This window comes from Hippopotamus amphibius, chromosome 1 (assembly GCF_030028045.1).
Source record: "Hippopotamus amphibius kiboko isolate mHipAmp2 chromosome 1, mHipAmp2.hap2, whole genome shotgun sequence".
In the NCBI taxonomy this organism is placed as follows: domain Eukaryota; kingdom Metazoa; phylum Chordata; class Mammalia; order Artiodactyla; family Hippopotamidae; genus Hippopotamus; species Hippopotamus amphibius.
The window spans coordinates 230,289,827-230,317,080 of record NC_080186.1 but is presented as its reverse complement, the minus strand read 5'-3'; the positions used below and the strand labels follow the sequence as shown (position 1 = coordinate 230,317,080).

Sequence of the window (27,254 nt, the reverse complement as noted above, 5' to 3'; positions counted from 1 at the left end):
CTGCTCAGCAATCCCAAGTTCTGGCCCAAATGTCACCCACCTGGCAACAGAGTGACCTTTCCTTGCTGCTCTGGTTCCTTCAATTTCACAGGAAAGGGAATATAAGATATTGATACTGCAACTAGAAAGTCTTCTCAGTTAGGAGTTTGGGAATAGAAACCAAAGGACAGATCATAGATTTTTAACAATTAGAGATAAAAATGATATGCTGCACTATGATTTTTATGGAATGAAAGAACGGTTGCAATTTTTTTTCTCTCAAAATGAAGTTGAAAACAGTCATAGTGCCCCAAATGGTGTTTAGGATTCTCCTGGGGTGGAGAAAGAGAAACAATTCCCCCCAGAATGCCTTATGGAAACATGGTATTTCACAACATGGCATAGCCATTGCTGCAAGGGAATAAGAAAAGGCTGAGAAGGGGATAGTTAAGGGCTCAGTATTTGAATATTTGACCTGTGATTATTACCATGCACGCAGTGCAACTGCAAGTGGGTGCTGTGACATTTCAGTACTCTCCAGGTGCCAAAGGGGAGCCTGCCTGGAACCTGCTACCTTGCTGAGCAGCGTGCTTTCAGCCTTAAGCTACCCTGTGTGGATATTGGTCTGAAAAAGTGCCAGACTTCTGTGGGACCCAGCGCTCACATGACCTTCAGGGAGCCAAGTAGAGAGAGCAGTGCCAGCAGCCAAGCTGAGTGCTATTCGTGTTCCTCATGTTACTGGAATGTATTCAAACGTCCTCCCCAATAAGCAGCTGCTCTGTCATCTCCACTGAGGCTAGAGCAAAAACAACGGACAAATACCTGTTTGAAAGTGTGTTGGGCATGAGGTGATATTTCCTGATTGACAGAATCCTCTATCAGTGGAATGGTTTCTCCAGTAGGGCACGGAGATTCCTTCTGGAGAGATCTCTCCTGGACAACATACATTGTCATTCATTTAAAACAGTGATTCTTAATAAATACATGTATACATACACTTTATTGAGATCTAATTCACATGCCATGCAATTCACCCACTTGGAGTGTTCAGTGATTCTTAGTATATTCGCAGAGCTGTGCAACCTTTACCACAGTCAGTTTTCATCTCCCCAGGAAGAAACCCTCTGCTCATTAGCATTCACTCCCTACTTCTCCTGACTCTATAGATTTGCCTGTTTTGGACATTTCATATAAATGGAATCACCTAATATGTAGTCCTTTTTGTCTGACGTCTTTCACTTAGCATAATGTTTTCAAGGTTTATCTACATTGTAGCTTGCCTGTGTCACTACATTTCATGGCTGGGAGGTATTCCATTATATGCATATTCCACACTTTATTTATCCATTCATCTGCTGATGGACACTCAAGCTGTTTCCACTTTTTGGTTATTATAAACATTTCTGTGTAAGATTTGTGTGGATATATGTTTTCGTTTCTCGTGGCAATGTACCTGGAAGTGGAATTGCTGGGTCATACAATAAGTATGTTTAACCATTTGAGAAACTGCCAGAATGCTTTCCAAAGAGACTGCATCATTTTACACTCCCATCAGCAGCATATAAGGGAGTGAATCTTTTATAACTGGAAGTTGTACTCTTTGACCCCCATTTTGCCTACCCTGCCAACCCTGCCTCTGGCAACCACCAATCTGTTCTCTGCATCTCTGAGCTTAATATTTTTTTTATTTTACATATAAATTAGATCATACAGAATTTGTCTTTCTCTGACTTATTTCACTTAGCATAATGCCCTCAAAGTCTATCCATGTTGTTGCAAATGGCAAGATTTCATCTTTATATGGCTGTATAATATTCTATTTTGTGTGTGGGTGTGTATATATGTGCATATATATACATCACATTTTTTATTCACTCAACCTTTGTACTCTTACATTGTTTCCATGTCTTAGCTATTGTAAATAATGCTGCTATAAACATGAGGGTGCATATTTTTTTCCAGTTATTGTTTGGTTTCTTCAGATCAATAACTCAAAGTGGAATCGCTGGATTATAATTTTTGAGGAACTCCATTCTGTTTTTCACAGTGGCTGCACCAATTTACATTCCTACCAAGGGTATATAAGGGTTCCCTTTTCTCCACATTCTCGCCAACACATGTTATTTTGTTTTTGATAATAGGCATGCTGACAGGTGTGAGGTGATGTCTCATTGTAGTTTTGATCTGCATATCCCTGATGATTAGTGATGTTGAGCATCTTTTCATGTACCTATTGGCCATCTGTATGTCTTCAGAAAAACATCTGTTTAGATCCTCTGCTCATTAGTTTTTTGTTTGTTTTTTGTTTTTTCCCTATTGGTATGTGTAGGTTACCTTTTCAGTCTGTTGGTTTCCTTAGAAGGCTTTTTTTTTAAGCTCTTTATTGGAATATAATTGCTTTACACTGTTGTGCCAGTTTTTGCTGTACAACGAAGTGAACCAGCTGTATTTATACATATATCCTCATATCCCCTCCATCCTGCAATTCCCTCCCACCCTCCCTATCCAAGCCCTCTAAGTCATCACCTATCATTGACTTGATCTCCCTGTGTTATGCAGCAGCTTCCCACTAGCTATCTGTTTTACATTTGGTAGTGTGTATATGTCGATGCTACTCTGTCACTTCATCCCAGCTTCCCCTTTGCCCCCTACCTACTGTGTCCTCAAGTCCATTCTCTACACCTGCAACTTTATTCTTGCCCTGCCACTGGGTTCATCAGTACCATTTTTTAGATTCCATATATATGAGTTAGTTAGTTTTCTCTTTCTGGCTTACTTCACTCTGTATGACAGTCTCTAGGTCCATGCACCTCACTACAAATAACTCAATTTCATTCCTTTGTATGGCTGAGTAATATTCCAGTGTATATATGTGCCACATCTCTTAGAAGCTTTTCAATTTGATGTAGTCCCACTCATTTATTTTTGCTTTTGTTGCCTTTGCTTTTAGAGTCAGATCTAAAATATCACCAAGACCACTGTCAAGGAGTTTACTGTTCACGTTTTCTTTGAGGACTTTCATAGTTTTAGGTTTTACGTTCAAGTCGTTTATCCATTTTGAGTTAATTTTTGTGTATGGTATGAGTTAGCAATCCGGACTTATTCTTCTCCATGTGCTTGTCCAGTTTTCTCAGCACCACTTATTAAAGAGGCTATCCTTTCCCCAGTGTATATTTTTGGCTCCTTTGTTGTAAGTTAATTGACCACATTTACATGGTTTTATTCCTGGACTCTCTTTTCCACTGATCTGTATGTCTATTTTTATGCCACAAAATACTGCTTGGATTACTATAGCTTTGTAATATAGTTTGCAGTCAGGAAGAATGTTGCCTCTAGCTTTGTTCCTGCTCAAGATTGCTTTGGCTATTTGGGGTGTATTTTGTGGGTTCAAATAAAATTTAAGACTGTTCATTCTATTTCTGTGAAAAGTGCCATTGGACTTTTGATAGTGATTTCATTGAATTTGTAGATTCCTTTAGGTAGTATGGATATTTTAACAACATTCTTCTAATCTATGAGCATGAACTATTATTCCATTTATTTGTATCTTCAGTTTTTTTCATTAATGTCTTGAAGTTCTGTATACATATTTTTCACCACCTAAGTTTATTTTATTCTTTTTTACATAATTGTAAATAGGATTTTTAAAATTTTCTGATAATTTGTTATTAGTAAATAGAAACAAAACAGATTTCCTACAACTTTACTGAATTTGTTTATTAGGTCTACAGCTTTGTTATGGAGTCTTTAGGATTTTCTATGTTTAATATGTCATCCACAACTAGTGACAGTTTTACTCCTTGCTTTCTAATTTGGATGCGTTTTATTTCCTTTTCTTGCCTGATTTCTCTGGCTAAAACTTCCACTATCATGGTGAATCAAAGTGGTATTTCTGTCTTGTTCCTGATCTTAGAGGAAAAGCTTTCAGCTTTTCACCATTTAGTATGATGTTAGCTGTGGTCTGGATACATGGCCTTTATTATTTTGAAGTATAGTCCCTCTATATATACTTTGTGAGAGTTTTTTAATCATAAATGGATGTTGAATTTTGTTAAGTGCCTATTGAGATGATCATGATTTTTATCCTTCATTTTGTTCACGTGGTAAATCATGTTGATTGATAGGCAAATGTTGAATCATCCCTGGAATATAACCCACTTGATCATGGTGTATAATTCTGTTTATGTATTGTTGAATTTGGTTTGCTAATATTTTGTTGAGGATTTTTACATTTATGTTCTTTAGGGATATTGGTGTGTAATTTTCTTTTCTTGGTGTGTCCTTGTCTGGATTTGGTATCCAGGTAATGCTGACCTCATAAAATGAAGTGTTAGAAATGTTGATATTAATTCTTCTTTAAATGTTTGATAGAATTCACCAGTGAAGCTATCTGGGCTTTTATTTGTTGAGAGGTTTTTGATGATTCAATTTCCTTACTAGTATTTGTTCTGTTCAGACTATTTCTTCATGATTCAGTCTTGGATAAATTCATAGAAACATACAATCTACCATACAAGAGTCCAGGTTGTGCAATTTGTTGGTTTTTTGTTTTTTTTTTCAAAAGAAAATTTCATTTATTAGAATTATTACATCTTTTCAATTCTAACAATGAATAACATTCTCTTCCTTTCCCTATATTGTAACAAAACAGTTATTCCTTGCATTTTCATTAGCAATTAACTCTTTTTTTTTTTTTTTGGATAATAAAGGTTGGTAGATTTTTTTTTATTTTTTTTGGGGGGGTACCAGGTTCAATCATCTGTTTTTATACACATATCCCCGTATTCCCTCCCTTCCTTGATTCCCCCCCCTCTAGTCCCCCCCACCCTCCCTGCCCCAGTCCTCTAAGGCATCTTCCATCCTCGAGTTGGACTCCCTTTGTTATACAACAACTTCCCACTGACTATTTTACAGTTGGTAGTATATATATGTCTGTGCTATTCTCTCGCTTCGTCTCAGCTTCCCCTTCACCCCCCGCCCCCTCCCATACCTCGAGTTCTCCAGTCCATTCTCTGTATCTGCATCCTTATTCTTCTCACTGAGTTCATCAGTACCATTCTTAGATTCCGTATATGTGAGTTAGCATACAATATTTGTCCTTCTCTTTCTGACTTACTTCACTATGTATGACAGATTGTAGTTCTATCCACCTCATGACATGTAGCTCCATCTCATCCCTTTATATAGCTGAGTAATATTCCATTGTATATATATGCCACATCTTCTTCATCCATTCATTTGTTGATGGGCATTTAGGTTGCTTCCATGTCCTGGCTATTGTAAATAGTGCTGCAATAAACATTATGGTACATGTTTCTTTTGGGATTATGGTTTTCTTTGGGTATATGCCCAGGAGTGGGATTACTGGATCATATGGTAGTTCTATTTGTAGTTTTTTAAGGAACCTCCAAATTGTTTTCCATCGTGGCTGTACCAACTTTCATTCCCACCAACAGTGCAGGAGAGTTCCCTTTTCTCCACACCCTCTCCAACATTTGTGGTTTCCAGACTTTGTGATGATGGCCATTCTGATTGGTGTGAGGTGATACCTCATTGTGGCTTTGACTTGCATTTCTCTGATGATGAGTGATGTTGAGCATCTTTTCATGTGTTTGTTGGCCATCTGTATGTCTTCTTTGGAGAAATGTCTATTTAGGTCTTCTGCCCATTTGTGGATTGGCTTATTTGCTTTTTTGGTATAAAGCTTCATGAGCTGCTTGTATATTTTGGAGGTTAATCCTTTGTCCGTTGTTTCATAGGCAACTATTTTTTCCCATTCTGAGGGTTGCCTTTTAGTCTTGTTTATGGTTTCTTTTGCTGTGCAAAAGTTTTTAAGTTTCATGAGGTCCCATTCGTTTATTCTTGATTTTATTTCCATGATTCTAGGAGGTGGGTCAAAAAGGATGTTGCTTTGATGTATGTCATAGAGTGTTCTGCCTTATGTTTTCCTCTAGGAGTTTTATACTGTCTGGCCTTACATGTAGGTCTTTAATCCACTTGGAGTTTCTTTTTGTGTATGGTGTTAGGAAGTGTTCTAATTTCATTCTTTTACATGTTGCTGTCCAATGTTCCCAGCACCACTTATTGAAGAGGCTGTCTTTTGTCCATTGTATAGTCGTGCCTCCTTTGTCAAAGATAAGGTGCCCATATGTGTTTGGGCTTACTTGTGAGTTCTCTATTCTATTCCATTGATCGTCCTTTCTATTTTTGTGCCAGTACCATACTGTCTTGATCACTATGGCCTTGTAGTATAGTTTGAAGTCAGGAAGCCTCATTCCAGCAACTCCATTTTTCCTTCTCAAGATTGCTTTGGCTATTCGGGGCCTTTTGCGTTTCCATACAAATCGTAAGATTTCTTGCTCTAGTTCTGTGAAAAATGCCATTGGTAATTTGATCGGGACTGCATTGAATCTGTAAATTGCTTTGGGTAGTACAGACATTTTCACGATGTTGATTCTTCCAATCCAGGAACATGGTATGTCCCTCCATCTGTTTGTGTCGTCTTTGATTTCTTTCATCAATGTCTTAAAGTTTTCTGCATACAGATCTTTTGCCTCCTTAGGCAGGTTTATTCCTAGGTATTTTATTCTTTTGGTTGCAATGGTGAATGGGAGAGTTTCCTTAATTTCTCTTTCTGCTCTTCCGTTGTTAGGGTATAGGAATGCAAGAGATTTCTGTGCATTAATTTTGTATCCTGCTACTTTACTAAACTCATCAATTAGTGCTAGCAGTTTTCTGGTAGAGTCTTTAGGGTTTTCTATATATAATATCATGTCATCTGCAAAGAGTGACAATTTTACTTCTTCTTTTCCAATTTGGATTCCTTTTATTTCTTTTTCTTCTCTGATTGCTGTGGCTAACACTTCCAAAACTATGTTGAATAATAGTGGTGAGAGTGGACACCCTTGTCTTGTTCCTGTTCTGAGAGGGAATTCTTCCAGTTTTTCCCCATTGAGAATGATGTTGGCTTTTGGTTTTTCATATATGGCTTTTATTATGTTGAGGTAATTTCCTTCTATGCCCATTTTCTGGAGAGCTTTTATCATAAATGGATGTTGAACTTTGTCAAAAGCTTTTTCTGCATCTATTGAAATGATCATATGGTTTTTATCCTTCAATTTGTTGATATGATGTATCACGTTGATTGATTTGCATATATTGAAGAATCCTTGCATCCCAGGGATAAACCCCACTTGATCATGGTGTATGATTTTTTTAATGTGCTGTTGGAGTCTGTTAGCTAGTATTTTGTTGAGGATTTTTGCATCTATATTCATCAGTGATATTGGTCTGTAGTTTTCTTTTTTTGTGACATCTTTGCCTGGTTTTGGTATCAGGGTGATGGTGGCCTCGTAGAATGAGTTTGGGAGTGTTCCACCTTCTGCAATATTTTGGAAGAGTTTGAGAAGGATAGGTGTTAATTCTTCTCGAAATGTTTGATAGAATTCTCCCGTGAACCCATCTGGTCCTGGGCTTTTGTGTGTTGGGAGATTTTTAATCACTGCCTCAATTTCCGTACTTGTGTTTGGTCTGTTCATGGTTTCTATTTCTTCCTGGTTCAGTCTTGGAAGATTGTATTTTTCTAAGAATGTATCCATTTCTTCCAGGTTATCCAATTTATAGGCATATAGTTGCTTGTAGTAGTCTCTCATGATGTTTTGTATTTCTGAGGTGTCCATTGTTACTTCTCCTTTTTCATTTCTAATTCTGTTGATTTGCATCTTCTCCCTTTTTTTCTTCATGAGTCTGGCTAATGGTTTATCAATTTTGTTAATCTTCTCAAAGAACCAGCTTTTAGTTTTATTTATTTTTCTTATGGTTTCTTTCCTTTCTTTTTCATTTATTTCTGCTCTGATCTTTATGATTTCTTTCCTTCTGCTCACTTTGGGGTTTCTTTGTTCTTCTTTCTCTAGTTGTTTGAGGTGTAAGGTTAAGTTGTTTATTCGATCATTTTCTTGTTTCTTAAGGTAGGACTGTATTGCTATAAACTTCCCTCTTAGAACTGCTTTTGCTGCATCCCATAGGTTCTGGGTTGTTGTGTTTTCGTTGTCATTTGTTTCTAGATATTTTTTGATTTCCTCTTTGATTTCTGTAGTGATTCCTTGGTTGTTTAGGAGTGAATTGTTTAGCCTCCATGTGTTTGTATTTTTTGCAGTTTTTTTCCTGTAATTGATATCTAGTCTCATGGTGTTGTGGTCTGAGAAGATGCTTGATATGATTTCAATTTTCTTGAATTTGCTGAGGTTTGATTTGTGACCCAAGATGTGATCTATCCTGGAAAATGTTCCGTGTGCACTTGAGAAGAAAGTGTAGTTTGTCGTTTTTGGATGGAATGTCCTATAAATATCAATGAAGCCGAGATTGTCTAATGTGGCATTTAAAGCTTGTGTGTCTTTATTTATTTTCTGTTTGGATGATCTGTCCATTGATGTAAGTGGGGTGTTCAAGTCTCCCACTATTATTGTGTTCCTGTCGATGTCCCCTTTTATAGCTGTTAGCATTTGCCTTATGTATTGAGGTGCTTCTATATTTGGGGCATAGATATTTACCATTGTGATATGTTCTTCTTGAATGGATCCCTTGATCATTATGTAGTGTCCTTCCTTGTCTCTTTTAATAGTCTTTACTTTCAAGTCTAATGTGTCTGATATGAGTATTGCTCCTCCAGCTTTCTTTTGACTTCCATTTGCATGGAATATCTTTTTCCATCCCTTTACTTTCAGTCTATATGTATCCCTTGGTCTGAAGTGGGTTTCTTGTAGGCAGCATATAGAAGGGTCTTGTTTTTGTATCCATTCAGCCAGTCTGTGTCTTTTGGTTGGAGCATTTAATCCATTGACATTTAAAGTGATTATTGACATGTGTGTTCCAATGACCATTTTCTTAATTGTTTTGGGTTTGTCTTTGTAGGTGTTTTCCTTTTCTTGTGTTTCCTACTTAGAGAAGTTCCTTTAGCACTTGTTGTAAGGCTGGTTTGGTGGTGCTGAATTCTCTTAACTTTTGCTTGTCTGGAAAGCTTTTGCTTTCTCCCTCAAATCTGAATGAGATTCTTGCTGGGTAGAGTATTCTTGGCTGTAGGTTTCTCTCTTTCAGGACTTTCAGTATATCCTGCCATTCCCTTCTGGCCTGCAGAGTTTCTGTAGAAAGGTCAGCTGTTATCCTTATGGGTTTTCCCTTATATGTTGTTTGTTGCTTTTCTCTTGCTGCTTTTAATATGTTTTCTTTGTGTTTAATTGTCATTAGTTTGATTAATATGTGTCTTGGTGTATTTCTCCTTGGGTTTATTCTGTATGGGACTCTCTGTGCTTCTTGGACTTGGTTCATTATTTCCTTTCCCCTGTTGGGGAAGTTTTCCATCCACTATAACCTCTTCAAATATTTTCTCAGACCCTTTCTTGTTTTCTTCTTCTTCTGGGATGCCTATCATTCGAATGTTGGTACGTTTAAGGTTATCACTGAGGTCTCTGAGGCTGTCTTCTAATCTTTTTATTCTTTTTTCTTTTTCCTGCTCTGTGGCAGTTATTTCCCCCATTCTATCTTCCAACTCACTTATTCGTTCTTCTGCCTCAGTCATTCTGCTGGTTATAGCATCTAGAGTATTTTTAATTTCAGTTATTTTGTTATCCATTGCTGTTTGTTTTTCTGAGTTCTTATGAACTGTTTCTTGTACTTTCTCTATTTTGTTATCGAGATTTTGTATCATTTTTACTATCATTACTCTAAATTCTTTTTCAGGCATTTTTCCTATTTCCTCCTCATTTATTTGGTCTTGTGGGTTTTTTTCCTGCTCCTCTGCCTGCATGGTGTTTCTTTGTTTCCTCATGGTTGTCCAAACTTTTGGGGTTGCTTGTCCTGGTGATAGAGGTGTTTATAGAAGACTGTCCAAGCCTCAGACTAATGTCCAAGTATTGGATTAAACGAATATTAAGTCTAGGAAACACATACATGTATAAGACACACAATTACTGAATCCATTAGGACATAAGGCTCTAGAAAGACCTGACAGAACCCCAGTGTGCTATCAGATATTCAAAGAGAAACCCATCAGAAGTTGACAACTGAAACAGAACAAATCAGAGAGAAAAGCAAAAGCAAACAAACAACAAATAACACCCTACACATACAAACATCAATCCAGGGAGATTTTGTAAGCTAGGATCAAATATAGAAAAGAGCTGGAGTACCACCAGAGAGAATGGAGATTCTCAGAATGTAATTAGACAACTGTACTAAGATAAAGACAAAAGCCTAATATTAAATACCAAGATAGTGCGTCATCTGGAGAATAGAGCAAGGATTCTGAGCAGACCGATAGTGTTGCTTATAAGTATGTTAAGATAAAATAAACTTAAAAAGGCTGGAAGAAAGGGGAACAGAAGAGCGTAATGTGGTTGGAAATATGCAAATAAAAAGAAAGGATTAGAAATGTATAAAAGATAGGGATGAAAGGAAAGTATGAGAGATATATTGTCCTTACTACCAAAAACTTAGCTAGATATAGAAGTATATAAAAAGGCAAAAAAAAAAAAAAGAATAAAAAATATCATTAAAGAATTATGTTATAAAACTTGTAGATCCCTTAGGGCTAAGATCGTATTTAATAAATCAAAAAAAACAAAAAAGAGAGAGAGAGAGAAAGAAAGAAAAAAAAAAATCCAGAACTGATCCCAGAATGGACCAGTTCAATAGGTATTGATACTACTATTTCTGTTTCCTTAGTGTCTCAGCTGTAAGTGTCCTTCTCCTTGCCTTGGTTTTTTTTTTTTTTTTTTTTTGCGTTATTCTGTGACCAGCAGAGGTTCCTTTACTGTTCATCTGTAAGCCTCGGTGTGTGGGGAGGGAGAGGGTACAATAGTGGCTCCTTCTCCTGGGAGTGAGTGAGCAGTGGCGCACTGTTGTTTTAGTCAGGCTTGGAGGTACCTGTTGCAGAGGGCGCTGGTGGCTCAGGCGTAAACAGAAAGTCTTAGAGTTGGGCCTCTCTCCGGGTTTTTTTCTTTTTGATGCTCTTGTTGTTTTTTTTTCCTCTGGGCAGCCTCCCTGCTGCTGGCATTGCAAGGGGTTTTACTCTAGCCCCACCCGAGTGCCTGAGGGTGCTTGTTATCCCTGAGCGCCTTAGGTGGCCCACAGGTGTCTCTCCACTGCCTGTTGCAGAGGCGCCCGAAAAAGAGGGAGAGGCTACGTGCGCGGCTCCTCCCCCGTGCCCGTGAGGCTGCAGCCTCCAGCCGCCATCATGGCCGGGCAGCTCTCAGGGACGGGCACTCCTCACTGCGGACCTCCTCCCTCCTGTCCTCTCGGTCCGTCCCCCTACCGGCAACAATGTTTCTCCCCCTGAACCAGCTCTCCGGTTCCCACGCTCCCGCTCCTGCACCCTCCGTTCAGCTGCGGATCGATGTCTCGGTCCGGGAACGCTGAGCTGCGCTGCGGACCCTCCGTATGTTTCTCACTCCCTCCCATCTGCCACAGCTCCGCCGCTTCACCCTCTTTGAGCCCTCGTAGATGCCTCCCTACCAGCTATGTCAGGCTCCCCGCAGCCCTTTCTGGTGTCCGAGGCCGTCTGCTGGTGTTCAGCTGGTTCTCTGTGGGAATGACTGCGTCCTTCCGTGCATTCCCAATGCATCTGTGGAGAGGGATGCACTCCATGTCTCTCTACTTCACCGCCATCTTTTCTCAATTTGTTGGTTTTAATTGTTCATGGCAGTCTCTTTTGAGCCTTTGTATTGCTGTGATAATGTCTCCTCTTTCATTTCTGATTTTTTTTCTTGGAGAGTCTAGCTATGGGTTTATCAATTTTGTTTATCTTTTCCAAGAATCAGCTCTATTTTGTTTTTTGCAACTTTATTTCAACTCTGATCTTTGTCAGTGCCTTCCTTCTGCTAACTTTGGGCTTTGTTCTTCTTTTTCTAGTTTCTAAGTTTGAGATTCTTCTTGTATCTTGATACAGGCATTTATCACTAAAATTTTTTTTTAAGTTTGGGTAAAATACACATACAAATGGCTAAAATGGTAAATTTTATGTTGTGTAAAGTCCAGCATGTATTTACTTTGTTTTGCAAGCAATCCCCAGAACATCTTGCAAAAGTGAAACTCTATGTCTGTTAAGTGACAACTGTTTTCCCCTCCCCCAGCCTCTGGCCCTCTCCTTTCAGTCCCTCTAAAGTTGACTACTTTGCTTTTTTTGTGACTAGTTTATTTCACATGGCATAATTTCAAGATTCATACATGTTGTAGTATGTGTCAGAATTTTAAGGCTGAATAATAGTCCAGTGTATGTATATACCATATTTTGTTTATCTATTCATCATTTGATGGATACCTGGGTTAGCTTCCACCTTTTGGCTATTGTCAATAATTCTGTAGTGAACATGGGTGTAGAGAGGCTAGTGGATCTTAACCTTTCATGTGCATAAGAAACCATCTAAGGAGCCATTTTAAATGCATATTTAGGGCCCTTCTCCTCTGCATGACTCCAGTTCAGTATGTCTAGGGTGAAGTTGAAAAGCTTTTAAGTACTTCAGGTGATTCTACTGTAGGTAGACCTCTACTGGTATGAAGTCAGGATGTAGGATCACATCCCTTGGGCAACAGAGTGAAATCTGGTTTGTACTACTTCTCTGCTGCCTTCCCCTGGGACAACATTAAATGCACCAATATTTGCATTATAGGGGTCCCAGAAGGAGAAGAGAGAGAGAAAGGGTCTGAGAAAATATATGAAGAGATTATAGCTGAAAAATTCCCTAACATGGGAAAGGAAACAGTCACACAAGTCCAGGAAGTGCAGAGAGTCCATATAAGATAAACCAAGGAGGAACACACCAAGACACATATTAATCAAACTGACAAAAAGTAAAGATAAAGAGAAAATAGTAAAAGCAACACACAAGGGACTCCCCATAAGGTTATCAGCTGAGTTTTCAGCAATCTGCAGACCAGAAAGGAGTAGCATGATATATTTCAAGTGATGAAAGGGAAAAACCTACAACCAAGACTACTCTACCCAGCAAGGCTCTCACTCAGATTTGACAGAGAAAGCAAAAGCTTTACAGGCAAGCAAAAGCTAAGAGAATTCAGCACCACTAAACCAACCTTACAGCAAATGCTAAAGGAACTTCTCTAGATGGGGGCAAAAAAAGGCCATAATTAGAAACTTAGAAACAAGAACATCTTGAATGGGAAAGCTCATCAGTAAAGGTAAACATATAGTAAAGGTTGGAAATCATCCACACAAAAATAGGATATCAAACCCAGCATTCGTGAGGAGAGTAACATTGGAAATGCCTTGGAAATTGAGACCTGCAATTTAACCTTGTTTATATATAGACTGCTATATCAAAACCTCATGGAAACCACAAAGCAAGAATCTACAATAGATACACCAAAAGAAAAAAGAATCCAAACTGAACACTAAAGATAGTCATCAAATCACAAGAGAGTAATGGAACAAAAGAGACCTATGAAAACAAATCCAAAATAGTTAACAAAATGGCAATATGAACATACATATCAGTAACTACCTTAAATGTAAATGGATTAAATGTTCCCAACCAATGCATAGACTGGCTGAATGGATATAAAACAAGACCCATATATATGCTATCTACAAAAGACCCACTTCAGATCAAGGGACACATAAAGACAAAGTCAGGGAATGCAAAAAGGTATTTCATGCAAATGAAAATCAAAAGAAAGCTGGAGTAGCAATACTCATATCAGATGAAATAAACTTTAATACTGTTGTAAGAGAGAAAGAGGGAACAACATAATGATCAAGGGATCAACGCAGGAAGAATATATAATGATTGTAAATATATATGTACCCAACATAGCATTTGGCTTATGTATCCTAACAGCCATAAAAGCAGAAATTGACAGTAACACAATAATAGTGGGGGATTTTAACATTCCACTTTCATCAATGGACAAACCATCCAGACAGAAAATCAATAAGGAAACCCAAACATTAAATGGCACATTAGACCAGATGAACTTAATAGATATTTATAGAACATTTCATCCAAGAGCAACAGAATATACATTCTTTTCAAGTGCACATGACACATTCTCCAGGATAGATCATATGTTGGGCCACAAATCAAGTCTTGCTGAATTTTAAAAAACTGAAATTATTTCAAGCATCTTTTCTGACCACAACTCTGTGAGATTAAAAATCAATTACAGGAAAAAAAACCTGTAAAAAACACACACACACACACACACACAAACATGTGGAGGCTAGATGCTATGCTTATAAATAAACAATGGACCACCAAAGAAACCAAAGAGGAAATCAAGAAATCACTAGAGACAAATGACAATGAAAACACAATGATCCAAAATCTATGGGATGCAACAAAAAGAGGTTCTAAAAGGGAAGTTTATAGCCATACAATCTTACCTCAGGAAAAAAGAAAAAAATCTCAAACAACCTAACCTTACACCTAAAGCAACTAGAGAAAGAAGAACAAACAAAACCCATAGTAGAAGGAAAGCAATCATAAAGATTGGGGCAGAAATAATTGAAACAGAGATGAAGAAAACAATAGAAAAGATTAATGAAACTAAAAGCTGGTCCTTTGAAAAGATAAAATTGATAAACCTTTAGTCAAATAAACAATTAAAAAAAGGGAGAGGGCTCAAATCAATAAAATTAGGAACGAAAAAGAAGTTACAACTGACACCACAGGTACACAAAGGATCATGAGAGACTACTACAAGCAACTATATGCCAACATAATGGACAGCCTAGAAAAAATGGACAAATCCTTAGAAAGGTACAACCTTCCAAGACTGAACCAGGAAAAAATAGAAAAAATGAACAGACTGATCACAAGCACTGAAATTGAAACTGATTTTAAAACTTCCAACAAACAAAAGTCCAGGACCAGCTAGCTTCACAGCCAAATTCTATCAAACATTTAGAGAAGAGTTAGCACCTGTCTTTCTGAAATTCTTCCCAAAAATTGCAGAAGAAGGAACACTCCCAAGCTCATTCTATGAGGCCACCATCACCCTGATACCAAAACCAGACAAAGATGCCACACACAAAAAAGAAAATTACAGGGCAATGTCACTGATGAACTTAGATGCAACAATCCTCAACACAATACTAGCAAACCAAATCCAACAACTCATTAAAAGGATCATACATCATGATTGAGTGGGATTTATCCCAGGGATGCAGAACTCTTCAATACCTACAAACCAGTTTGATACACTACATTAACAAACTGAAGAATAAAAACCATGTGATCATCTCAATAGATGCAGAAAAGGCTTTTGACAAAATTCAATACCCATTTATGATTTTAAAAAAAAAAAAAAAAAACCTCTCCAGAAAGTGGGCATAGAGTGAACCTACCTCAACATAATAAAAGCCATATATGACAAACCCACAGCAAACATCATTCTCAATGATGAAAAATTGAAAGCATTTTCTCTAAGATCAGGATCCAAACAAGGATGTCCACTCTCGCCACTTTTATTCAACATAGTTGTGGAAGTTCTAGCAACAGCAATCAGAGAATAAAAAGAAATAAAAGGAATCCAAATTGGAAAAGAAGTAAAACTGTCACTGTTTGCAGATGACATGCTACTATACATAGAAAATCCTAAAGATACTACCAGAAAACTACTAGAGCTCATCAATGGATTCAGTAAAGTGACAGGATACAAAATTAATACACTGGAATTTCTTGCATTTATATATATATGGAACATCAGAGAGAGAAATTAAGGAAACAATCCCATTTATCATCACATCAAAAAGAATAAAATACCTAGGATTAAACCTACATAAGGAGGTAAGAGACCTGTACTCTGAAAACTATAAGATGCTGATGAAAGAAATAGAAGATAACACAAACAGATGGAAAGATACACTGTGGTCTTGGATTGGAAGAATCAATATTGTCAAAATGACTATACCACCCAAGGTAATCTACAAATTCTATGCAATCCCTATCAAATAACCAATGGCTTTTTTTTTCACAGATCTAGTACAAAAAAAAACTCTTAAGATTTGTATGGAAACACAAAAGACCCCAAATACCTGAAGCAATCTTGAGAATGAAAAACAGAGCTGGAAAAATCAGGTTCCCTGACTTCAGACTATACTATAAAGCTACAGTAATCAAGACAGTATGGTACTGGCACAAAGACAGATTGCTGGATCACTAGACCAGGATAGAAAGCTCAGAAATGGACCCATGCATCTCTGGTCAATTAATCTATGGCAAAGGAGGCAAGAATAACAATGGAGAAAAGACAGTCTTTTCAATAAGCAGTGCTTGGAAAACTTGACAGCTACATGTAAATGAATGAAATTAGAACACTAACACCATACACAAAAGTAAACTCAAAATAGATTAGAGACCTAAATGTAAGGCTGGACACTATAAAACTCTTAGAGGAAGACACAGAATACTCCTCTTTGACATAAATCACAGAAGTATCTTCTTGGATCCCCCTCCTAGAGTAATGAAAATAAAAACAAAAATAAACAAGTGGGACCTAATTAAACTTAAAAGCTTTTGCACAGCAAAGAAAACCATAAACAAAATGAAAAGGCAACCCAAAGAATGGGAGAAAATATTTACAAATGAAGCAACCAACAAGGGATTAATCTCCAAAATATATGAACAGTTCATACAGCTCTATATCAAAACACAAAACAACACAATAAAAAAAATGGGCAGATGATCTAAATAGACATTTCTCCAAAGACGACATACAGGTGGCCAAAAAGCACATGAAAACATGCTCAACATCACTAATTATTAGAGAAATGAAAATCAAAACTACAGTGAGGTGTCACCTCACAGTGGTCAGAATGGCCAACATCAAGAAGTCTACAAACAATAAATGCTGGAGAGGATGTGGAGAAAAGGGAACCCTCCTAGACTGTTGAGAATGTAAATTGGTACAGCTGTTACGGAGAACAGTATTGAGGTCCCTTTAAAAAACTAAAAATAGAACTACCATGTGATCCAACAATCCTACTCCTGGGCATACACCCAGAGAAACCCATAGTTTGAAAAGATACATGCCTCCCAGTGTTAATTTCAGTACTGTTCACAATAGCCAAGATACGAAAGCAACCTAAATGTCCATCAACAGAGGAATGAATAAAGAAGGTGTGGTACATACATAGGATGGAATGTTACTTAGCCATTAAAAAAATGAAATAATGCCATTTGCAGCAACATGCACGGCCCTAGAGATTGTCATACTAAGTGAAGTAAGTACACTTAGAGAAAGACAAATACCATGATACCACTTATATGTGGACCCCCAAAAAAATGACACAAGTGAACTTATTTACAAAACAGAAACAGATTCATAGATTTCAAAAACAAAGTTATGCTAAAAATAGAATGATCATATGACCCAGCAATCCCACTACTGGGCATATACCCTAAGAAAACCATAATTCAAAAAAGATACATGTACCATAATGTTCATTGCAGCACTATTTATAACAGCCAGGACATGGCACATATATACAATGGAATATTAGCCATAAAAAAATGAATGAAATTGAGTTCTTTGTAGTAAGGTGGATGGACCTAGAGTCTGTCATACAGCATGAAGTAAGAAAGAGAAAAACAAGCTAATACATAAAAAATCTAAAATCTAAAAAAACAGTACTGATAAATCATTTTGAGTTGCTTCCAGTAAACAGCATTTTAAATAAGCATCTGTTAGAGATTTAATTAATAAGTTAAATTAAATGGTTTGATGAATTAAAACAAAACAACAAAAACAAAGTTATGGATACCAAAGGGTAAATGTAGGTGGGGTGAGGGGAGTAAATTAGGAGTGTGGGATTAACATATACACACTACTATATATAAAATAGATAACCAACAAGGACCTACTGTATAGCCCAGGAAACTACTCAATATTCTGTAATAACTTGCATGGGAAAAGAATCTGAAAAAGAATGAATATATGTATAACTGAATCACTTTGCTGCACACCTGGAACTGACAACATTGTAAATCAACTATGCTCCAATAAAATTAAAAAAAAAAATGTTCTGAACCATGGTGCAAGGCTAATCCAATGGGAATGGTGCTGTCTGTGCCAGAGAGAAATTAGAATGGATGATTAGCCTTTCTGTGGTTATTTGAAAGTGTTCACTGCTTTGTTGATGAAAATGTGTATGCTGCAATTATTAATACTGGATGATGTAGTCTGAGGGACAGGTGTGCAAGGCTGTAGGCTAAATCAGTAACCCATTTATTAGGAGATCCTGTCACCCTTCACAATCAGCTTGCTGTGTGATCTTGGGCTACTTATTTGATCTGCCAAACCACACTGTCCTACCTAGTAAATTGGAAATGATCTTCAAAGTTTTATGAAAAAGAATGTTTCCTAAGGGTCACTGACTGAAGGGCTGGCTTTCTACTGATGTCCACGTGTATACATGGAAGGTTAAATATTTCCAAGAACAAGGTCATGTTGCTATGGTTGAAGTTAATATGATACATTGGGAGGTAATGGCCGTAAAATCTAACAATGACCCAATGGAAGAATAGAGGCTGAAGTGTTTGAATCTGTGGTTAGAATTTAGTCCATGAGCTTTAAACACCATGGACACACAGTTTTGGGGTGTGGTCTCACACAGAGTTGCTTGCACGAAGATACTGATTTCCCTGCATGGAGAATCATTTATTGCACAGTAAACTTGCTTTGCCCTGAATCCAAACAACTGTATGCTAAAATAATGATGTTGAATTTGAACCTGAATATCTCATTGTATGACAAACAGCACATGTGGTCAATGAGAGGAGGCCTAATTTCCAGAACCTTTCATGTATTTCTCTACAGACACACAGCTGTCCTGATGGCCACCTGGATGAGCCTTAAGCGGCACAAAATACCAGAGTACCTTTGGAATCATTAAGAAGAGGTGTTTCATATGGTTCACGAGGAGTGTTAAATCTAGTTAATCACTCTCTAACGACTTAGAGATGATGAAAGTTTGTTATATTACTTAACAGAGAACTCCCAATTCTCTGGAAGCAAACAGAAGCCTCTGCAGAGTATCTGAAGGAGCAGGAGGGTGTTCAGGTTTAGTTCAAATGCCAGCTTTGCCATTCAGTGCTGATCAAGTAAATGAGCAAAGTACTCAGCCATCTTGTGCCACCATTTCCTTATCAATAATTTGGAGAAAAATACTGGCACCTGCTTCCTAGATAAAATGTATAAAGTGTTTTAAATAGTACCTGTTCTACAGTAACCACCCAAATGTTAGTTTCCTACTATTATTGTTGTTATATACAATTAAATAATACTATTATATATAATTATATATTTAATTACATATTTATTTATAAAAATATATATATTATATGTAATATATATATAAAATATATAATTATATAATAGCATTTTCTAGTTTGCTTGGCACTTTTACATATATTTTCTCATTTGAGCCTAATGTAAGACACATGTCATAAATAAGGAACATGAGAATAAAAACGTGACTTTCCCACGGTCACAAAGCCAGTAAGTATTGCTCCTGTGGCTAAATCTCCTATCTGATAATCCATCCCTCTCACCATATTAGGACACCTCCTTCTCCAGCTATGCTGGATAAATGGGCAGCAGTTATAATATGGTATTCTCTTCCTGGGGCTCCAGGTTAAGGTCAAGACGCTGAGGGCATTCTAGTTCCTGGGATCAAGGATCAATTTACTGACCTCAAGCTGTACACCAGCAGCATTGTGTCTCAAAGCCCAGTTTAAAAGAATCACATTTGACAAAGGTTTGCATGGATTACTGTTGTTTTACAACGGTGAAATCTTTTATGATAGCCTTCAAGTGCAATGCCTTCCTCCGAATCATGCTAATAAATAAAAGATGTGTCAGCAGAAGAGAAAAATGAAACATTTGGAGAAAAAAATCCCATAATTTGGCACGAAGTCTCATCTAGGGATCTTGACTTCCATGGGGTTTTGGTATCTCGTGACTTAAAGCACCTTCCTGTTAACACTGAGAAAATCCCCACAAGGATACAAATAGTTTTGACGTCTAGGCAAGTATGGATTTAAGCAATTGCTCTTTCCAAAATCTGGATCAAATTGTGGAAAGGCCCTACAGACTGCACACATTAGAAAAGAGAATTCTGTTAACTCCAGACAGCATTTTCTCTAAAGAAATGAGGAATTTAAGAGAGCTATATAAGCACTGTCCAGAGAGACAAATGAAAGGGAAATACAAGCCAAAGAGGGCTGAAATATTCACTGCTATTTTGTAGAATCTGGCTTAACTCATGCTTGCTCCTTCAGCTCAAATCCTGTGGTTACTCACTCAGATTTTAACAATAGAATACACAGTAACTAGAGAAATTCAAGCTCAGGTTAGTCACCTATCTTAACTAAATTAGAAATTTTAATTCACAAAACTTGCTTTTTCTTTATTTTCAATACTGCTTAAGAAAATAAGTATTTCTAGGTTACGAAAGCGATTTTGACATGGATTCCAAAATAGTAATCCATTTTTTTTCTCATTTGGCCCCAGGGGCTGGGATGAAATCACATGATTTAATCATTCTGAATCCATGTGGCTCCTCAGAGATAGCGCCAGATGTAACCAGAAGGATTTATAGGGTGTAAAATTCAGAATAGATTAGGAAAGCATTTCTGTGTTCTGCCCAATACATCCTAAATCAACCTTCCCTGAATGGACCAGAGCATCTCTGGCTGGCCTAGTGGGGAGGTTGTCATGGCAACTGACTGGCAAGCTCAGCCAGTGGAATGTGAATGCAAACAATAGAGTGATAAGATTGTGCACAGAGCAGCGTACTAAGGCTGCTTCTACCCAGGTATAGTGACACATCAGTAGAGGCATGAAACTGTCACTACATTTTTTGGTACCTTCTTGCACTTCTGGCAGCTCATTTGAAATTTATCTTGTCCTCTCCCAGATGTTGATAAAAACATTGCTGCTGACAGATAACAAAAGCTATGGAAAAATCAGCACGAGTAGCTAGATGCAATGGTATACTAAGCCCTGGAGGGCTGTTAGGGTAACACCACTCAAATTTCCTAAAGGAGGTTGAAGCATGCTTAAGGTAAATCCAATGATTCTTTAGTGCCACCTTGTGTCCACTTAAATACTGGAAATGTCCCAAAGGCCTACCCTCAAACGCTTTCCTATGCAGCAGTAGGACAGACATGGAAAAAGCGCTGCACTATGTTGGATGTTGGGAGTCCCTTTCACAGCAGAATATGAACATGAAGCCTTCCAAGCCTCAAGTTAATGAAAAAATGAAAATTAATAATTTTGGTAGAACCTGAAATGAAAGAAAAGAAATGCCAAATAACCCCAGACCTAGAAAAGACTGGAAGAGGCTACATGGTGATCCAGGGGGTGGGGGAAGGGATGGCAGAGACAGACTCAGTGTTGAAGATTCTTCATATCGCCCTTACTGACTCTTGCCAAGGCATTTTTTTTTTGTCTAGAGAAAACTAAGATGTGAACATCACTAATGCCACTTTATAACTCTTATTCATAGTTAATGGACAGCAAGATGTTAGCATTGGCTCAAATGCACCTCATGCCTGCCTCTCATCTGCCGTCCTACCGTCACCACGTCCCATTTAATTTCAGCACACGTATGAAATGACCAAGCTGTGTTTCTGTGTTTCTTCCAGGGTTTGAGTTTTTTGAAACAAGTGCCAAGGATAACATTAATGTCAAGCAGACGTTTGAGCGTCTCGTGGATATCATCTGCGATAAAATGTCCGAGAGTTTGGAGACGGATCCAGCCATCACTGCCGCAAAGCAAAACACGAGACTCAAGGAGACCCCTCCTCCACCGCAGCCCAGCTGTGGCTGTTAGTGTCCCCGTACAGGCAGCTCCAGAGGGGTTGGTTGCTAAAAAATAGCATTTATAAATGGTCGATTAGCCTTCATTTATACTGCCTAATAATTATTTGAGGGAAATCTTTGATGTCAGTGGCTCGAACATGCATTCAATTCTGGGGAGATTTCCTGTGTTACTATGTGGCAAATATGTGATCTTAACTTTGTAAGGACTATCCATCTATAAACATCTGGTATTTGCATGTGATTTGTTATTTGTCTTCTAGGCTCTTTTTGTTTCAGCTTTCTTAGATTAAGCTACTGCTGGGACCTCCGATTATAATTTCACTACAGCTGAGTTTTGTGCTGCGGGTTCAAATGTTGCTATTCACCTGTAGGGATGATAACCAAGGAATTGGGTGTGTGTGTGGTGTCGGCAGGGCAAGATCTCAGGAGACCTTATTTGCTTTACTCTCAATTGAAAATCAGTTGGAAATATTACTCATGATTAGGGAGACTGTTGTGGATCTGGTTGGTTTACTGTTCAGGAAAGATCTATTTTTCAGTATTATGAATAACTGAGAAGATCATTGACTATAAAGAAACTGAAATATTGTTTAAGGCCCTTGCAAATTTCCCAAGAGATTAATATTTACCTGACTGGAAGTAGATTTTAACAGTAGTCTTAGTTTAGATGTTTAAATAAGGAATACCTAACCCAGGACGGCTCCACCCAACATTCTGGACATGTGAGGGCACTGGCAGAGGCATCTGCTGGATGTGTTATGTACAAGCATCTTAACCAAGAAGGATATGAGTAGCAGTGGGATTCCAAGGCCTGAGCTCCACCCATGACATATACCACCACGACCTTCTGGAACCGTCACTAACTCTTGGAACAGAGGTTAAGTTGAAGCTTCTTAGAGCCCCTCTTCCCGTAGGATGTGGGCTTACTTCCCCAAACATTGCCTTCTGCTCACACCTCCCTAGGTTCTTTTACCTGGTTAGAAGTCAGTTACACAGGCATTTAAACATCTCCATGGCTCTCAGGTTAAGGAAAAGACAAGTATCATCTCTAATCTTTTTCAATCCCAGTATTTATACTTTTAAGGCATATCCCCATTCTGTAAACCTTTAAACATGCTTAAGTTACTCAGAGACTACTCTTTGGAGCTGAGAATTACAGAGACATCTTAGGACGCCATAAGCAATTTGAGAGAAGAAAGGAAAGCAGTTGAACACCCAGATTCTTTCTCCTAGATTTCCTGAAGACCATATGTGATGAACGAGCAACCCAATATCACCAGTAGTTCTGAGTGAGCACTAAAAAGGGACACAGCGTCTGTATCACCATCCAGCATTGTTTACAGCTAGGACTTTAAGAAGGCAGCAGGCATATATTAGCATATTTGGAAGGACAGTTCCATTAAGTGAGCTTTCCCCTTTTTTGGTGATCACGTGAAAGATTTTTTTTTCTCTTTTCAAAAACTGAGACTCTTCCCATGAAAGTATTGAGTGCAAGATTTTTGAGCAAGGATATTGATGGGGAAAGATGCGTATATCTAAAGAGATCTCTGGAGAATAAATATGCCTGCAAGTCAGGGAACTAGGTCACATATATTATTAGTAAATTAGAAGATGAAAATTATAGGAGAAAGCATTTAGAATGTCTTAAGGATATCCACAATCTTATTATTTCTCATCTTCTTAGCTCAAGATCCACTAATTGGCAATAAATTTTCACTTTGGCACTCTGTAAGGTAGGCCTTAGCTTAGCAAAGACAAGAAGACAATGCTTTATTAGATTTTAATGGGGCAACTAGCTTCAAAAATCACAGAAATTAAAGTGAAGGGAAGAGAGAGAAGACGGGCCATCAAAGCAGATTTGTTTGTAACTGAAGCCTGTTTGCATGCTATTGTATATTTCTATAACCTGGTCTAGAAAATGGCCATGTTAAATGATATAGCTGTTAAGCTGACTTTTACAATCTAATATGAAGCAATAGAACCAGGAAGATCTTCCCATCCTGTCTCTCAGACCTGATCTCACATACATACAGATGTCAAAGACCTAAATAGGATGTCTCAGGTGACTTTTTCAGGACCTTAATATGTGTATTATTATAAAATGGAAATCAAAATCAGAGAGGATAGAAAACTGGAAAGAAAGTTGAATTTTGCCCTCTTGTAAATTCCTTCCCTGAAGAGCTAATTGCTATTGAAATTAATTGGCCCTAGAACCAGAAGACCTAAGCCAAGTACCAACTTGCACAATGTCAAACATACCAAAGTTGAGCTCCTGTATGCCAGTCAGGGGAGCGTAATGCAAGAACAGCCCAGGTGCCAGTGCCAAGAAACATCCAATAATTTCTATTTTCCAAACCTCAAAGGAAGTGGAGCCTTCCTAATTGATTCTCTGTTCTGAAGCCCCCACCCTGGTGTGAATTTCGCTAAGTGAGCCGTTTCCAGGAAGGACTGTCACAGAGCTCAATGAATTGCGCACCTATGCTCCTGCTGTAAAGCACATGGAAAGAGAGAAAATTTCTGTTCCTAATCTCATCAAGAGAGCCTGGTGTTAAAGTCAAATTTGGTAAAAGAACCAGCCCAGGATTAACTAAGTAAACTTTCTATTGGCATCAAGCGATATTATTTATAAGTTATAAACTGTAGTTTCACGGGTTTTCAGCCTTTAGGCCATCATGCACACAAATGTGTACACACACACATGTGCATACAGTACCTCCCATACTCTGTCTGCCAACAGCTTAAATAACCACAGACCATTTTTACTAATGGCCTAACTAAATTTGTATTCAAAAGAACAAAGACAGCTTACAGAGTGTATGCTTGTGTTAGTGTGTAAATTATAGACATCCATCTTCTGTCTTTGCTGCAACTCAATTAGTGTTTCAAGTACACATTTCTCTTGCTCTGCCTGCCCCCCTCCTCATCACGTTATCCCTCTGATTACTTTTATAATCAAACCTTGATTGTTCTGAGCAGATGCTTCCAAGAGCTTTAGCTTGGGGACATTCCTTTCTGTTCTACATGTAAATGAAAAATTAGACTGGAAATTATGTCTGCTAAATAGCCATTCGGTGGATCTGCATTTCAGCATTTGGGGGTGTGAGTGGATGTAGACGGTGCATGAACTTTCTTAAGTCCTAAGATGGCAGTTTGCAAGCTGCCATTGTGTCTATGGGCTCGTAAGGAGAATTGCTTTAAGACAGTGAGTGAGTTCATTGCCACTGTCCGCACTGAGCAGCTTCCACTGCCTTGATGACCTTCTAATCTCTTCTTTAGGTTCACTTAACATCATTACCCTTTGTGTTGCCTACTAAATAAGCGCAAAGATTTTTATTTGGAATGGGAGCTATGATAATGCCTTTGGTTGTAGCAGAAAGCTGTGGCATTACGTGAGACGTGAACTATAGCAGTGTCCATAAAACTACAACCCCAATTATACAAGACATCTGTATACTCAACAGATATATATTTCAGCTACTTAACTCTTACCCAGATTAATAATAGTTCTTTGATTCAGCACATTGGTTGTCTTTCAGGAACCAATTTAAACTTCCAATTTTAACTAGGTCTATGCTGAGGACAGAGTTTCAGGGATGCGATATTTTTTGTTTTGTTTTGTTTTTTTGTAAGTGAAATACAGTCTGCTGTTAACTAAACTTCTGTGAAGCAACATTTAATTTTGGAGTGTGGCAGTCGGTAATCAGTTGATCATTGTGACGTACTTTATCCAGTGTGTATCTTCATGCTCAGTGAGGATGTACTGTGCCATCCTTCAGTCAACCGTGTGGCATCTGTGGGACTATATTAACAATGTATCCAGACTACCAAGCTATCCCAAGGCCAAGGTAGCAGCTGCACGTGAAAAACTAAGATAAACCTTATTTTAACATCATGATTAAAACCCTTCTAGGTCAAAAAGTGTTTAATAATTTTCATATACTATTGCAATGCTCCATCAGGAATTTTCAGTGTCGCATACTCAGGAGGTGGCCTTTCTGTCTGAAGCATCCTCTCTCACTCTCTCTCTAAATTATAGTTTGCATGACTGGTAACTAGAACTCTTTGTTCCTTTGGGTGTGTACTCACTCAGCGTGCCATGTCAGGGTGCCACATGAGCAACTAGACCCATGAGGCCGTTCTGATCACCCCCTGGAAGATGCAGCCTCTCCAGCTTTACCTGTTTGTGCATACTACCTGTGTTTTAGGGGTCTGCCAGTAGAATGGTGAAGTCTTTCTGATGAGCTGAATCATGAGGGTCAACTTTTTAGGTTCCTTTATATTTTAGGTAAATTTTTGATCAAAGCTATTTAAAGACATAACCTTGTTTTATATTCTGAAATGAGTTGGGAAAATTGGGTAAAAGATGAAGTCTATAACCAGGAAAAAAAGCATCTTCATTATCTCTAGAGTGCATCTAAAGGGTTCCAGGTTCTAAAAATACAGTATCCCCTAAGGGGCCAAAAACAGGTCTGGAGAATTTATTCAAGATATATTCACCTACTGTTATTTCATAAACAATTTTTTTTCTTAAAAACCTTTACAGGAATGCTTGACACTCTAGTCAAATATTCCCCTTAAGTAGATTAAAATATTAACACCTGGGCCACACACACAGTGTTGTCCCTCCCAGCACATACACACTCCAACACAGACACCTTTTCTGTGAAGGAAAATTTCCACACATAGTGCTTTCTCAGTGCTAGGGAAAGGTAAGCTTTTACTATGCTCCAACAATTGTAACTGGCATTTTCTTTAAAAAGGTCTACAAAAGAGATTCTTCACACTGATTTGATTTGTGTATCTGTGCAGAGAATTCCCATTAAACGGAAAGGATAGAGAGAATATATTTTACAAGACTTCTAGAGAAAAGAAATTATTTCAAAGCCTCTGTCAGCACTTGAGTATAAGATCAGACCACCTAGCTAGAAGACAAATTGAACTTTCTATTTACAGTTCTCTTTTCTACTTCCTGATTTTTTATCATTTCAGTTTTGTAAAGCACTATCCTCACAGAATGACAGAACCAAAGATAGGAAATGAGACTCAAGTTTCACCATTTACCTCCCATCAGTACAGTTATTGGTAGAGTTTCAACCAGTCATTACTTGCTGAAATGAGGTTGGGTGGGGGGTGGTGGGGTGGGGAGGGTTACCTGTGTATTTCATTTACCTGTGTTCATACTTTCCTTCATTGTGGACAACTGAGAGTTGGCTGTGGCTTTCTTAATGGAAATGTTTCCATGTTCATGTTGTTTGGCACTAGAGGTTGCTTAGGCTCATGAATGCTGTTCTTAAGACGCAGATGGTACATGAGCCACAGACACCTGGCCTTTCAGGGACGTGAGTGTAACTTACATCTGTCTAGTGGTTCCATACTCCTCATAAAAGTGAAGTCTGGGGATTGTTTGCTATATCAGTATGATGGTTTTCCATGCATTG

General features: G+C 38.0%; 1 protein-coding gene across 1 annotated transcript in view; it reads left to right on the top strand.

Annotated features, from left to right (window-relative positions):
• Window positions 1–23,112, top strand: part of RAB3C (RAB3C, member RAS oncogene family) — a 292,378-nt gene extending 269,266 nt beyond the window's left edge. Inside the window, exon 5 of the mRNA XM_057700526.1 lies at window positions 21,639–23,112. Coding sequence (XP_057556509.1) covers window positions 21,639–21,826 — 188 coding nt within the window. The 3' untranslated portion in view covers window positions 21,827–23,112. The remainder of the gene's footprint in view (window positions 1–21,638) is intronic.
• The last annotated feature ends 4,142 nt before the right edge of the window (window positions 23,113–27,254 follow it).